Source organism: Squalius cephalus, assembly GCF_949319135.1.
Source record: "Squalius cephalus genome assembly, chromosome: 23".
Lineage (NCBI taxonomy): Eukaryota > Metazoa > Chordata > Actinopteri > Cypriniformes > Leuciscidae > Squalius > Squalius cephalus.
This window is the reverse complement of record NC_137144.1, coordinates 14995682-15011261: the sequence shown is the minus strand read 5'-3', so window position 1 is coordinate 15011261 and position 15580 is coordinate 14995682. Positions and strand designations below refer to the sequence as shown.

Genomic DNA, 15580 nt, shown 5'->3' with positions numbered 1-15580 from the left:
GAGGGAGCATGTTCTCCTCAGAATGTGCGCCAGTGCCAATAAAGAGTATCAGAATTATGATACTAATAATGGCATTTACATTTTATTTAATTAACGTGTGATATCTGTCATTGCATAGACCTTAATGAATATTTGTTTGACAAGAAAGAATCACATGGTCTGTTATTTCCAAGAATCTTTTAACATGCGTCTTATAAAACGCAAAGTGCCTGTATTCACACAGAAAATATAGCAATAAGATATGTTTTATTTATTAGGATTCCCTACCCCTTTATCATATGTTTTATAATCTTTTTGACAGATCAGATGTCATTGGAAATATACAACAAGCCTTGCATATATATTCACATTGATTTAACAAAACGTTTACAGTCGGCAAACAGTATAGTTAATACAAAGAACTGTATAAATAATAAACATATAAAATGGAGTTTCAAATACACAGCGGTCACGAGAATTAATGTTCCATATACGGGTTTCAGTTACTCTCTTTAAGTAAATGACAACAGTAGGCCTACAGTTTCAAATAAATAAGACTGTCGTTACCCTGAGAGTAAAAAAGAATCATGTAATAATCTACCATTCACAGACGAGCTTCAACAATGATGACGGCCGCTCAAAATTATACAAATAATTATGATAAAAAATACATAAAAAAAAAAAAAAAAAAAAAAAACTTTGCATGCGCGATTTTTTTTTCCCCCGGGAGTCAGAGGGATTTTACTGACCCTCCATGTTCCCGGTGGGTGTCGGTGGTGAGCGGGATCCTGATGGGGAAATGTCGTGCAGTTTCCTAATGTGTTTTTTAAGATCAAAGTTCCTGCAGAAACCCTTCCCGCATGTCGGACAGGTAAAAGGCTTCTTGTCGTTGTGCGTGTGCATGTGAAATGTGAGGTTGTACACCTGGTGGAAGGCTTTGTTGCAGATATTGCACTTGAACTGTTTTTCTCCGCTGTGAGTCAGTTTGTGGTTCTTGTAGTTTCCTTGAAAATAAAACACGAATATGAGAAGCCAAAGCCAATAAACATGGCAGGAAAACAATACATCCAATACAACAACAATAATTGTATTATTAATAAGTTATGACAACGTTTTTGCATTGCTTTAACTCATCAAAATAAGTTTTTTAAGTTATACAAGATTCAACTCATTTTGTTTAAGTCAGTTCAATGTAATTTAAGTTGAAATTACTTAAACATCCAAGTTGATTGTAGCCTACTTAAAAAAATATATTTTCTTTTTTTACAGTGAATCTATCTTGTTGTTTCTTTAAATAACTAATTGCTATAACATTATACAATCCCTTTGAGGACAGATACCTTTCTGATGAAATCCTTTCCCGCAGAATTCACAGATGAAGGGTTTGTATCCCGCGTGAATTCGTGTGTGAGTGTTGAGAGTTGAACTTCGGTTGAAAGCTTTACCACATTGGTTGCATTTATGCGGTTTTTCCTGCAAACAAGCGGAGGAAAATAGATTTAAAAAAAATTATTTCACATATTTTACTTGACATTTTATCATGTAGGCCTAAAATTTGCTGATAAGCACTTACAATAGGCTACTGATAAACGGAAATTATATAGGTTATTTAAAACATTAACATTATTATTATTATTAATAATTAGCCTATTATTATTATTATTATTAGCCTATAAATAACTTTGCTAATTTTTTCCATAAGCTATATCATTATTTTAACTTTTATAGTTAAAAAATAAAAAACGTAGGCTATCCATGAAACAACAACAACAACAAAAAAAAAAATCCAAAAACGTATTTAATAGGCTATTTATTAAACATTTAAAATGTAAATATCTAAATCTTCTAAAAGAGAGAAGTAGGCTTTGCCATGCCTCTTTTTATTCCATGATTTTTTAAACATGTAAACGGCATGATACGAACATTTAAAAATTCTGGTATAATTTTCTTTTTTATTATCCTATATATATATAATAATAATAAAAAAATATATATGTTAATACCGAAACATTTATTACATAGCCTATGCTATATTTACCATTAAAATATCACAGAAATGGCAATTTAGTATGGTTAATAAATGAATTTGAGATATTACACCAGCAGCAGCAATGTAATTATTTGTAAAATCATGTGCATAATTACCTGAGTGTGTATGATTTTATGGCGACACAGAGTGCTCGCTTGTCTGAATCCTTTGCCGCACACTTTGCACACGAACGGTCTCGCGCCAGTGTGAACCGGCATGTGACGCGTTAAGTTATAGTGCGCGTTGAACACCTGAAAATTACAAACCGTGTTAAAAAAAAAGTGGGGAACATGTTGCCTAATCTGTGTTAAAACAGAAGATCAATCTCGCTCTCGTCTCACCTTGCCACAAACTTCACAGGTGAACACCTTTGGTTTGGTTTGAGGAGACCCGCTGTTTAATTTGGCCGCTGAGTTCTTGAACAGCTTCTCCGAGAGGATGTGCGCGCTCTCCTTCATGTAATGGTGCAGGTGAGAGTGAGAAAGCTCTTTAAAAGACACGCCAGGAGGACACCTGTCCGCGGCGGCGCCCGCTTTGCTCTTCTCCGAGGAAAACAGGCTCTTCTGGCGCGCGTGCAGTGGCGTGTTGAGGAGGTACGACGCCATGGGGTGCAGGTTCACCAGTCCCGCGTGAGGCGGACACGCGCCTTCCCCGCAGTTCAGGTAACACACGGCGGCGCCCATCGCGTGGAACGACGACTGGTTGACCACGCGCGGCCGGAAGAGTTTGTACTGTCCGATGACCGGGGTCGCGTCTTGCTGCTCGTTCTTGTAATTCAAACCGATGTTCAGGAACTCGTTCGCGTTGTGTGAAAAAGCGTCAGGGTGGTCTAATCCGTTAAAGTGAAGTTTATGCGGCGGCTCGCAGGCTAGCGGCATGAGGGGGATCATGCAGTGCAGCGGGGCGGGAGACTGCTTTTGCTCCGCTTTCCCCACGGGAGCGTGGAACAAGTTCGGGAACGGTATTGACTTTGGCTCGGGCGTCCTTGCCATAATCCTTTCGATCGAAAAAGCGAGCGGTTTGGAGCTCGCGATCATGCTTCCTCCTGTTGGAGCCGAAGGGGCGCCGAATATTCCCGCTGAGTGGTACAGCGCGCTGTCCATGACTCGAGCGCAGCACCTGTACCTGTGTCCTCCTGTTCTAGATAAGTTTGATTCCTCTCAGTGACCCGCAAGAAAAGACATCATCAAGCGCAAAGGCCCCCTGGCTGCTCCGCTGCTTGTAAATTGCGGACAATCAGCACTTATGTCCGCCCAGGATTGCTCAATAAAGAGTGTTTTGTCAATAGCGCAACTCAGGGCTCACCACGCGCGCGCGTCAAAGACACGTAAAGCAGCCCAGATGCTCGATTTACTCAGGCTATATCAATCACTAGAGCGGCTTTTTTTCTCTCTCTCTCCCTGCACTTGTCCTACACACTGCTGTGGGTGACTAACTCAAGAAGGTGCTCTTTATTAGCACTGTAAAGCGCTGGGCGAATCTCCGGTCTCCTCGCGCCTCGCTGTGACATCATTGTACCTCGCGCACGATGACAGGCGCGCGCATGCATCATGTTTGTCAACATTTGACATATGAAAACTTCTATACCGCATTTTTTGGGGGGGTTGGACTGAAGGGCGATTTTTTTTTTCAAACAACATACTTAATTTACGACTTTACTGCTTTTTAAATGAGACGTGCCGTGAAGTATTGCATAAAAACGAACACAAATTAAGACTTAATGGACATTACACAGTATTTGGTTTTCCTGTTTTTCCCCCATTGTAATAATCTCATATTTATCTTCTACAAATTAGTTTATAACTATGCATTTTGTCTTTTTTCCCTAAACAGTGTAAACGGTTACAAACCTTATAGCTAATTCACTGTAGCCTAATAATAAAAAATGTAGGCCTATATTTTCAACTTTTTTCTTGGATAATTAATGTGGTTCATATAACATCATATTTTGAGTTTCTGTTGGTTAAACAAATCTACATTGTATTAACTCAAAATTGTAAGCAACCCGGTAACTTTTTTAAACCAACAATATTTTTACAGTGTTGTAACAAAGAGCATTTAGTGCACGAACCTGGTTATCGAATTCACGTAGACTATTAAAAACATTCTAATTCAAAATGGAAAATATATATTTTGCATTTTAATTCGAAAGAGCAAATAAAAAAAAGAACAAATAGGCTACATAATAACCCTAAAAACATAACGTTTAAAATAGGTTTTTAAATATGTTATATTGCCCTGTTCATTTTTATTTTTATACACAGTCTTATAATGTCACCTCAGGGGGCTGTTGGTCATGTATGATCGAAATTTTACCCCATGTAGTTATTTCTTAATTGGTTAAACTGTTTCAGCTCCAGTGTTTAAGCGGTCGATTAACACCTGTCATCTGATTTATAGCCTATGATGAATTCACTGATTTTTACAGGCCTATCTATACATAATTTAATGTGAAATGTAATCAAATAATTATGTGCATGCCATTAGTGAAACTTCACGCGACCATTCCATGGTTTTGACATCACGCGCCGGCGCCACACATCCAAAAAAGATTATGGAAATGCCATATTTCGCATCAGACGACCTTCGTTTCCCAACGCAAACTCGTGAGGACGTTCATCTGGGAATTGTGCGCCAAACGAGAGGTATTAACAGCAAAAACGCCTCCAAGGAGCTGAGATCATGTCATGAGAGAGTGAGAGAGTCGCGCGCGTTACAATCTGTCCGCGAGCTAAAGCAGAAACGAAAAGTGGCAGTTCGGTGTGAAATACAGTTGACACTGATTCGATGCGAAGACGTTTTTTTTTTCGTCAAGGATTATTCTGATTAAAAGGTATGGGAAATGAGTGCGTCGATGACATATTGAGCTTTTAAAATATGTTTATGTTTATTATTAATTATTGGCTACTTGGTAATATCGTTTTTATTTTTAAAATGGCTATAATAATCAGCAGTAGGCTAGGCTAGGCTACATACGCTAAAATGATAATGTTTGTGTTTTCAGGGCGACTTTAGAACATTGCTAATTTTGACTGCTGTTCAGTTGGAAGCAGATGGGTGTCAAATAACCTGCAATTTTGAGCTTTTTCACATAAGCAGTCGCCTCACTGTTGTCATATGCTGCTCCTCAGATTTCCTCAGCTGGGCGAAGGCAAATCGGAAAGAGAGACAAATCCTCTGTGATTAGCCTCACGTTATATCACGGCACAAATGCATCTTAATATTTGTTTATTTTTGCATCTTAATATTTGTTGGCTATTAAAATCTTGTAATGTTTTCCAACACCCATATTAAATACAATACGCTTAATCAGCTGCATATGAGAAATAATTAGCTAATTTTTAAAAGTTTTAAATTTTTTTTTTTAACGGTTCTGTTGGTTTTCTGATATGACTTGGAAAAATAAGAATCGCGCATTTAATTTCCCGTGACTATTTTCGCTGTAATTCCGTTAAAAGCATATTTCAGTATGATACACAATTTATGATTCGATGACAGCGATTATCTCACAATCGTGATTTATTTATCTGACACTGAAGCCTTGGCATATTTTTTACCCTTAAAAAAGTATTTATTCAAGGTCTCTGCTAGACTAGATGGCTGAATCGAAATTATCACAGTAAACCAACGTTATCAAACTGCATTTAAAAATTATTTTAGATGTCGTATAATTTTTAAACGTAGCTACAGTATTATATATATATATCAATTAAACAGATAGTGATGAACAGTTACATATACAGGTAAATAATCTCCTGTTATACCTTTAACAGTCTTCTTTATATTTTATTTGACGTTTTATTTTGTTTTCTGTTATGTTATTAATTATTAGTCGTACTAAGAGTAAAACGCCTAGAAATAATGGGCATTGCGCTATTGTATAGTAGGAAATTCCAGCAATGTGTTTCTATGAATAGAATTCTATTTCTTTTAGATGTGTTTGTTTAATATGATGCACAATAAAGATGAAGGCCATTTAAAGTGATAATGAAAAGAACATGCAGAAAACTGCACACTGAGTGGGTTTGATATCGAGACCAACAACTGCCATCGTTTTTATTAGTGACCAAAAAATGTTGAATACTCCAGGAGAACAAATTCTAGTCATTAATAAATATTTTAAGTGTTGCTTATTCTTTGGCTAGTAAAAAAAAATCTACAACTGTATTTAGTAGTTTGTTTCCACTTTTCCTAAAATGTTATGAATTGCAATCTAATCTAGAATATGATAAACATTTAAATGCGTATAAAAATGAAAATATAAAAAACTCTTTTTTTTTTAAATGCCCTATAAGTTGTATTTAGCCCTTGTAAAATGTTATCATTTATAGGCTACTCAGCCTTCATATGCATCACATAACTTTATTCACATCATAAAAAAAGACCAGAAAAGTGACATTAAAAACACTTTAATTGTAACACTTGGGCAATCTCAGGTGCACAAAGACAATAGAAATATACAGCTCTTGTTAAAATCCAGTGACATTTTCTTTCATCTGAAACATAGTTGGACATTGACAGCGTACTATACATGACACACTCAACGGTTACTTCTACAGAAAAATCTGAATGTGAACTCATAGCAATTGAGTGGAACAGTGTCACGACTTCATCGAAATAAACAGTGCAACAACTAGCATTTCATCCACCATATTTGGAGCTTTGGCCTGAGGATCCCAAGCTGATGCAAAAAGAAGAAAAAAAAAAAAAGCACATAAGCAGACACTACTTCCCTCACGCTCTGTATTTCTAGCTTTCACTTCGGTACACCGTGTCTATGATACACTTACAAATCATCAGCAGGACCCCTGTGCTATTCGAGCATCACTGCACATCAAATACAGAACGACAGAGACACTTTAGCAGTCTGTAAGTGGCCAATGAGAGTTTTTACACAAGCATGGTGACACCGGCTTAGACAGAGGGCAGAGTAGCACTGGCTAGGGAGCATGAAGCGCGAGCTCCAATCAGGACCTCTTCGTTTCGAGTTTATGACCATCCACACAGGTGGGACGTTAACCCTCCTCTTCGTCGCTGTCCCTCATGGTGATGCCCTGCAGGCCGTCCGCGGCCGACACGGCTGCCGTGGCTTCCTCGATAGTGAGCCGGTTGTAAACGGTCTCGTAGCTCTTGTTGTTCAGCGTGCCGTCCAGTACGCCCTGCAGCCTGAAGTCGCGGTACGACTTCTGAACCACAAAAATAAAGAGCAAGGAGAGCGATTCAATAGTTTAAGGACACGTTTTGACTTCTCGTACATTAGGATTCGCCTGAAACGGCACTCGTGTCACGGTCAATTAGCATCAATTGAGTTTCCAACAAAAGCTTCTTCACACAATGCATTCTTTTTCTTTTACCTTGACAATCTTGATGAGAGTTTTGAGTTGGTAAACATGCAGCTGCTGATCCAGCCTGTCCGTCAGCCACACGCACATCGCCTTCATGAAAGAGTTGTACCATTGCTGTGCATGTAAGAAAGAGAGCGATTAAACCTTGAAGGGGACACAAATGCGATGGAAGAAAACATCAGCACTTTAAGCAAATAAAAAGATGTGACCTACGTGGGGCGTGAAAGAAAAAGCTGCTTTTGGTTAATGTCAAAAGTTCCCTTTAAGTGTGTTTCTCTTGTTTGATTGAGCCTTGAAATTTATACAGACACATTTTGCAGACCTTAAAAATGTTTAAAGCCTTTTTAGCAAAGGACATGCAAGATTACCTATTCAGTGTATTAAAGTATTTAATATTCATTAAGAGTCATTACTTCATTGCTCATTACAGAAGTTCCTGCAAGTATCTTCTCGTGCCCCAACTATCATGAGGTCACGTTCGCACTTAACAACCCAACCAACTAATTACAGGGCTAACGCTTGAATCGGCGTGTGAAGGGTCACCTTGCACTCAAAACACCTTTTAAATACACATTTTACTTTAGGTGAGGACACCTTTCATAATTAGCGGTTCAGAAGGCCAGACTTTTCTATGAAAGAAGCACGTTCTTTAATCAACGGCGTTTAGACGGCGAATCGGTTTTGTGACTCCAACTCGTGTTGGCATTCTGCCCACTGATTTCATTTCGGAAATCATTGGCTCACATCGACGAAATGTGCACATCGAAGAGATTTGCTTATCTAGGAGCTCATCACACGCATTCGTTTGAATACGTGCACAAGCAAGACTGTGTCATACAAGACCACATCATCATCATCTGTTTGTTTGTGAAACGCATCATAAGGCCTGTTTTCATTGAGCTTCCCATGTATCCCATGTAATTTACTGTCAGGCTTGGCTTTAACGCTTTCAAATTTGTGACGGGAGCGTAAATGAATCCAAACAGCGCAAAAGTAATCAGCAAAGTCCGCTCCTGCCGTTAACGGAAAATGGGCAAAATGGAAAGATGAGAAGCCACTTAATTGAAGCACTTAGGCTGGTTGGGAAACAGATGACTGTGCCCTAATTGGTGGAGGTGAAAGAATGGCGACGCATTTCTTCATATCAGACGAATCTCCGTCCCGCGTGTCAGTAATCACATGCTTAAGTGTCCACTTGTCTGGTTCATTAGGGAGGCAGAGGAGGGTGGCCTCCACACCTGTGACCAGGCTGAGGGCCGTGCAAACCTCATCGCTCCGCTAATCACAGTGATTTAACGCCCCGGACAAACAGACCGCAGACTGCAAGGGCATGCGGCGACTGATTTTCCTATTTCCTCCGGCATCTCCACAACAACAATCGGCGGCCTGATGCACAACGGCTCGTCCTCGAGAAGAAGCGCTGAAATACATTCACGGCTGAACTTTTAGCCGTCCAGAGATTCGAATTAGATTAAATGTTTTGAAACAGACTGACGGATTGGGAAGTCTTGATGTTTGGAGATGCACCACACACACACAGGCCGCCTGATGAGGAAGTTTCTGTGGTGACACACGGCGACCCTTCTCTCGACTCTCTCCTGGTGCATGACTGTGCGCGTGTGACACACATTAGAGGCTGTTGGTGTTCAGGGCACCTCCATCCCACCCGCCTGTCTCCATCGGCGGCCTCGGCAAAAGTCTAATAAATCAAGAGAAGACATCAAACACTGCATCTCTCCAATCTGGCTCGGAATAGGAAGTTTTCGAAAGGCAATCTGCTCGGGATTTATAGGGGCGGGAGTGTTGTTGTGTACGTTCTCTCGAGTGTTTGTGTCTGTCTATAGATCTGCCGCCTCTGAAAGCGGCACGGAAGGATGAGCAGTGTGTTCTAAACAAAATTAAGGAGCGAGAGGTATGCGTTTGCGCCTTCTCTCTCTCTCTCTCTCTCGATGTTGTTTGAGAGTAAACGGGTCAACAGGAGCCCTGGGTGAGTGCTCAGGCACTGGAAGTGGTCACAATGGGCTGATGAGTGCTCTTGGTGAGGCCTCGTTGCCTCTTGCAACAAAAACTTTCCCCACCCCTTCTCACCTCCCTCTGCCTCGGCTTTACAATACCCACAGCTGAGGAGATGTGGCAGGAACGCGGCTGGAAACCAACTGGGACGGATTATAAAAAGGAATAGATGTTGGAACATTAATTCACTTGTAACGGCACACCTGAAAACAACGACCTTGAAGTAATTCTGATATATTTGCGTTGCTCTTTAAACTTATTACGAAACATTTCTGATGCTAGGCCTTGTTTACACCTGGTATCAGGATGCGTTTTGGTCGATTGGATCACAGGTAGACGAGGGAGGCATTCCCGTTTACACCTTATGTTTTAATCCGTCTCTTTTGTTCACTTTTTCAACCACTTCTGTCCTGATTCCTTTGAGGGGAGGGTCCATGTATGGGTTTTTTCAGATCTTACGATCTAATGGACAAAATAAGCTCACGCAATTTACATATGACTCTGTTTACACCTGAATTTAGCGTAACAGGGCATAATGCCGTGGGTTTGGCACGAAACTTACGTCGAAGATTTTCTCGATGTACATCTCGTCATTCACGCGGTCTCGCAGAATGTCCTGGTTCTGCCGTACGAAGGTGATGTAGGTATCTGCTAGATCCATACCAGGTTTCTGTTGAGAGTGACACATCCAAAGTCAATATGCTCATCAGATTAATTCATTCTGGGTATTCATTTGATTTTTGTTGATGCATTGCAAAGCGAATTTGACCAGAAAACATGCTGATGATTGATTTTGAGTCATTCAAACGTTTACTTTCATAAAGGTGCACTAAGTGAAATGGTTTACACCTAAAGAAATCTATAATATTTTTTGACAAATGTTTAAAACATCAGTCAGAACAGTGGCCAAGTAAAAGCTGTTTTATCCCACATAAGGGCAGGTCCCCCTCATGGTGGCAGCCATTTTGAGATCACATGACCAGGTTATCCTTTTACCTTTGACAAATACCTTATTTCTTATTGCACCCTGTTTTTGTATGTGTAATTTTGCTTATTTGTGTCAGCTCCCTAAGTTTTATGATTTAAGGCCTGTTCACACAAAGAACGATAACTATAACTAGCTATAAAGTTATTAGCTATAAAGTTGTAATAATCGTTATAATTCAATGAGAATAGTCCACACCACAACTATAATGATGACTCAGGAACAATATTATTGGAATCACTTTCAGAGCATTTTTTTTTCCAGTTGATGAACACTAAAAACATCAACAGCCAATCAGAATCCACCCGATTTTAAAGAGCTCAAGCATTTAAAGCGACAGATGACAAAACTGGGCGCACTTCTGAATCATTAAACAGATGGTTAGATTCTTATAGTTATCTTTCTTGGTGTGAATTGGCCATTACTGTTTATTCTTTTCTTGTAAAGACACTCTAAGAAAGGAGATTTATTACAAATATTAATAGGATGATGATTACCATTATTAATAATAAATACAAGCTGTTTTTTTTTCTGCTATGGCATTGATAACTAAATTCTTTGTTTTTATATGATGCTGGATTCACAGCAGTTGTGTTTGTATGAAGACGTATAAGACAGTCGTGCAGCGAAATGAACAAAAATGACTTAGTACACCTTTAATTCAGCCATTATTTTCTTTGTATGACAGGATGAGCAAATCAAACACCAAGATCAAACACGAATACCAATACATTGACAGCCACCACCATCTTTGCCTGCTGAAGGATATTATTGAGGAAAAAACCCACTTGTAAACATATAAAAAAAAGTAGCAAAAAGCACCTACGACCGTTAAAAGCAATCCTTTTACCTGTGGAAATGTTTTTCTATTCACACTGAGGCTGTTAAAACAGGACAAAAATGTCCTAATAGTGCTATAATTGCTGTGACACATTTCCCTCCCATGACTCAAGGGCTGTAGCTTGAGGGCTTGAACGCTGGAAAAACCCCTTTTTATTAGAGCGCAAAGAGACACCTGAACATCAACCTCCTGTTCTGGTCAAGCCTCGCTTCCTGTGAGTTTGTGTGTTGGTCATATGACAGAATGAAGGTCCAATGATAAAATAGTTAGTACCTATTTGAAAAATAGTTTTTTCAAAGAATCCTGAAAAAATGCAAGTGCAACTTGTTCACGGAAAAGCTGCCTTATTTTGAAAGAAGCAAACTGTCACACTATTGACATTTATGTAGTAGCGTCACAAAATCTAGTTAGGTACTCCCCAATACTGGAGCGCAACATACACTGGACAGTATAACCTCCTAACCGCATCAGAGATATGAATTGGACAAACAACAGTTGATCATAAACGACTGGGAACTCAAGAGGGCTTCATGTCATGTTGAGTAAGAGGACTTCAGAGGTCTTCACAGACATTTATATTATAGTGGAGGGAAGAAAACTGCCACTTCCTGTGGAGAATCAAGCGTATAATCGCTGACGTATCATGGTAGTCACCTGTGGCTCCACAAAAGGCACTTGGGTGGAAGCAAAAACGGGGTATTTTTAACCCAATGCTCTTCCTTCCATCAGCCTGACAGGACGACAAAGCCCGTGATGGGACGATAAGTACACAAACACGATCTTCTCACACGAAATCCAACCGGAGGACCGAGGGACGATCCGTCAGGCCAGACAATGCCACGACGACTGGGTGTGGGCCATGTGTGAAAGAATAAATGGAGAGGTGTGGGATGGTGCGATTAAGGCCAGGTTAATGACTGGTTAAGCTGAGCGGATAAATGGCGTGGATGGGGAAACAGAAGAGAAAGGGAAGGGGAGACGAAATGCGCAGTAATTACACACAACTGCTAGCCTGGCTTCCTGCCACTGCTTCATTCACTGTCCAGGTGCAGGTGTGTGTGTGTGCGCGATAGAGAGCGTGTGAAGTGCGTTTGTGCAAGTTTTGAGTAAATACTCTGTTGTGGTAACGCTAATGCGAACGCAGATTCGAGCCGTGAGTGTTAGCGTGGGTGTGAATGTGCGAACGAGTGTGTTAACAGAGCGCTATCGGGAGGGCGTCTCGCCAGAAAGCCCCGGCGCTTGAATGGCAGCCTTCACAAAGGAGCAGAGGAGCTTAACCTTTCGTGACAAGAGCCCAGAAATGTTCAGTGCCAAAGGCCAGACCACAGCCAGGTTCTTCCCTCCCTCTCCGGCTTCAGCGGGAGCTGTGAAAAGGGCTTTACACGGAGCAGCGTTCCTTCTGCACAAAAGCGCAAGGTGGAGGTTACGTTATAATTTGAGGGGGAGATGGGGTGTTCACCCGCTGCACACCTCGGGGAGCCAGACCCAAGAGCTCAGATGGAGCGATGGGGTTTGGATGTGTAGGGTTTGAACGACTTTCTGTTCTTAATCTCATCAGTTTGCTTTGCACATTGGCCCCAAATTGTTATTTGGACACTCAAGTCACGCCTAAAAATGTATGAATGCCATCAAGTATCATTTATCTGAAAGAAAGTTAGCATAATTGCAAAAAAATTCAAGTTTCAAATAAAAAACAAAACAAAACACTAGGTAAACTGTTGGGAAAACTTTACTCGAAGCCTTTATATATAATGTATTGTAAAAGTATTTCTAATGCATTAATTATGCCTTTTAATGCACATTATAATGCACTGTATGGTCTCATGAATAATTATAACCAGACTTCTAACACATCATAATAATTATGTTTAGCCTATAGAAAGTATAATGCATTAAAATACAAGACAAACAACCAATTTTAGATGCAACAAGGTATCTGCAAATATTATAATGCATTTTAGCCTTGGTTACAATTATTTATGAAAAGATATTATGCATAATGCATTAAACCTTTATAATACATTATACATAAAATCTTTAAGTAAAGTGTTATCAAACTTTTTTTTTACAAAAAGTGTTTAGACTAAGGTGGTGTATGGTTTGTGTATATATATATGAGGGCTGGGAAATGATTAATCGCGATTAATCGCATCCAAAATAAAAGTTTGTGTTCACATAATATTTGTGTGTGTACTGTGCATAATTATTTTGTATATAAATACACACACATGCAAGGAAATATTTAAGAAAAAATTGTTATTTATATATAAAATATTTATATTTATTTATAATACAAATTATATATAATATATATACAGTATATTTAAGCAAATATTTCTTAAATATATACATGCATGTGTGTGTATTTATATACAAAATAATTATGGACAGTACACACACAAATATTATGTGAACACAAACTTTTATTTTGGATGCGATTGATCACGATTAATCATTTCCCAGCCCTAATATATATATATATATATATATATATATATATATATATATATATATATATATATATACATACACACACACACATACACACTATGCACAAGCATAATTTCACCTAAAATATTTGAGTTTTAAAATATTTTAAAATTAAGTTTTAAATTTTAAAATTAAGTTTTTTTTAAGTTGCAAATGATAAAACAGGTAAACTTCAAAATCAAGACAAAACGTATTTTTTTTATGTTATTGCAATAGATTAACTATCAAATGTAGTTTTTTTTAAAGAAATATAGTGCAACCACTCTTTTGAAGTAAAACTTATTTTTTTAAGTTGCAAATGATAAAACAAATGGTGACCTGCTCAAAATTGAGACAAAACATATTTATACACTTAAATATCTATTAATATTTATGAATACATATCTATGATATTATCTATATATAATATATATATATATTTTTAAATAAATATATCACGAGCACACTTTTGAAGTAAAATATAAACAAAAAATACTTTTTGTTTCAAATGATAAAACTACAGGTATAGTTAAACTGTTCCAAATGAAGTCAAAAAGTATTGGAAACTTTTTGGTCACATTTAGAGGATCATGTTGATGATGTGCTGAACAACACCTGTGGTTCCTCTTCTAGGACACATGTGTGAACTTGAGGGGATCTGACTTTTTGATTAAACGTAGGCCCACACGGAATCTGCATTCACAGAATTCATCAGAAAATCTGTTAATGACGGTTGTTCCAATTCTATGGAAATCCAAACATTCCCAACCCTTGTGTGTTTGCATTTGAAATATTTGGGCTAATGAGATAATGCTTTCATCTGCCAATAAAAGTGTAGTGCTGTCAGCACTACTGAACAATATTTCAATTTCATTCCACAGATTTTCCCTCTAAAATCAGAACAGAAAAAGCAGGGGAAAATGTCTGGAAATTCTAAGTATAGATCTTCCTAAAAGAGGCAAAAAAGGTACTTTTATCATCAAATTAAATTACATTTATACAGTACATACTTTTTAGGGCCACTGCATACTAGAACGATTTCTGAAGGATCATGTGAAGTCTCACTGAAGACTGGAGTAACAATGCTGAAATTTCAGCTTTGCCGTCACAGGAAACTAACTGTAATGAGAAGTTGTTCATGTTTTTATTCAGTCAGCCCTTCAGTAATACTCTCGTCCCGGATCAGGAGGTCATGTGATTACTCAGTCTTTCCCTCAACCCGTGTTAGCTTCTTTCTGCTTGCTCACGGTCTGCGCTCTGAACAGTCTTGGTTCCTGGTGATTCATTAGCATCTCTCTCTGCTTGTGACGGCCCATTGTCAACACTGTGGCAGATCGTGAGACTGATTTTAAGCCAATGGGGTTGCTAATTAGTCTTGCTCAGCCAGCTCTGAAAGACGCTCCAATCCCGCTTTCAGTTGGCCATGAGTCGCAAATGATCAAAAAAAATATGTAATTGTGTTAAGTAATGATGAAATAATATGCATTAAGCCTTTTTTAAATATTAAAAACAAAGCAAGATGGAAATGCTTGGCAAAGCTGAATAGAGAATCTGTTTCCCTAAGTAAATAATAAAACACACATACACAAATGCAGAGCAGCATGCACAAAAATATCCACACAGGGCAAGCCGGCATCATGCGCACAGTTACCATTTATACACTTACTGGGACGTCCACATATTTGGCTGCTGCTTTTACCTTAAAAAAAAAAAGAAAAAAAAAAAGTACCTGCTTGATATCTTTGGCTTATTTGGCGTTCAGTGCGAAATAAGATCCCGGAAAGGGCGTGTGATAAACGTGAGAGACAACACTCACCGTGAAAGACAGGATTGAGGAGAAGAATGTTCCCTCGTCATATCGTGAGATTTTGGACAACACCCCGTCCAGAACAGCTGCAAACTGTGAAAGCAAGTTAATG

The 15580-nt window shown here is 38.7% G+C and overlaps 2 protein-coding genes across 14 annotated transcripts in view; both read right to left on the bottom strand.

The window, feature by feature from the left end:
- Nucleotides 1–230: 230 nt before the first annotated feature.
- Nucleotides 231–3433, bottom strand: fezf1 (FEZ family zinc finger 1). The gene is made up of 4 exons (XM_079859667.1): nucleotides 2350–3433; nucleotides 2125–2259; nucleotides 1320–1452; nucleotides 231–983 (listed from the first exon to the last, which is right to left on the bottom strand). Exons 1-4 carry the CDS (start codon nucleotides 3109–3111, stop codon nucleotides 721–723), a joined length of 1293 nt encoding a protein of 430 aa, XP_079715793.1. The 5' UTR covers nucleotides 3112–3433; the 3' UTR covers nucleotides 231–720.
- Nucleotides 3434–6401: 2968 nt separating this feature from the next.
- The window catches only part of cadps2 (Ca++-dependent secretion activator 2), a 148548-nt gene continuing 139369 nt past the window's right edge, over nucleotides 6402–15580 (bottom strand). For 8 of the 13 annotated variants that reach the window (XR_013819953.1, XM_079860234.1, XM_079860239.1 and 5 more), the window contains 5 exons: nucleotides 15478–15561; nucleotides 15328–15360; nucleotides 9929–10036; nucleotides 7363–7467; nucleotides 6403–7194 (listed from right to left, as the gene is read on the bottom strand). Coding sequence is in view for 12 of the 13 variants with exons in the window: in XM_079860234.1 (XP_079716360.1) it covers nucleotides 7024–7194; nucleotides 7363–7467; nucleotides 9929–10036; nucleotides 15328–15360; nucleotides 15478–15561 (501 nt within the window). In the remaining variant the exon portion in view is untranslated. Of the gene's footprint in view, nucleotides 7195–7362; nucleotides 7468–9928; nucleotides 10037–15327; nucleotides 15361–15477; nucleotides 15562–15580 lie in introns of all 13 variants that reach the window. The other 5 variants (XM_079860235.1, XM_079860244.1, XM_079860245.1 and 2 more) reach the window with 2 other exon arrangements.

Bases quoted from the DNA above. Each gene is read 5' to 3' on its own strand.
- fezf1 (XM_079859667.1), bottom strand. From the start codon at position 3,111: ATGGACAGCGCGCTGTACCACTCAGCGGGAATATTCGGCGCCCCTTCG. The intron at 2,260-2,349 runs GTGAGACGAGAG...TGTAATTTTCAG, and splicing joins CCTGTGAAGTTTGTGGCAAG to GTGTTCAACGCGCACTATAA. The intron at 1,453-2,124 runs GTAATTATGCAC...GCTTGTTTGCAG, and splicing joins ATAAAATCATACACACTCAG to GAAAAACCGCATAAATGCAA.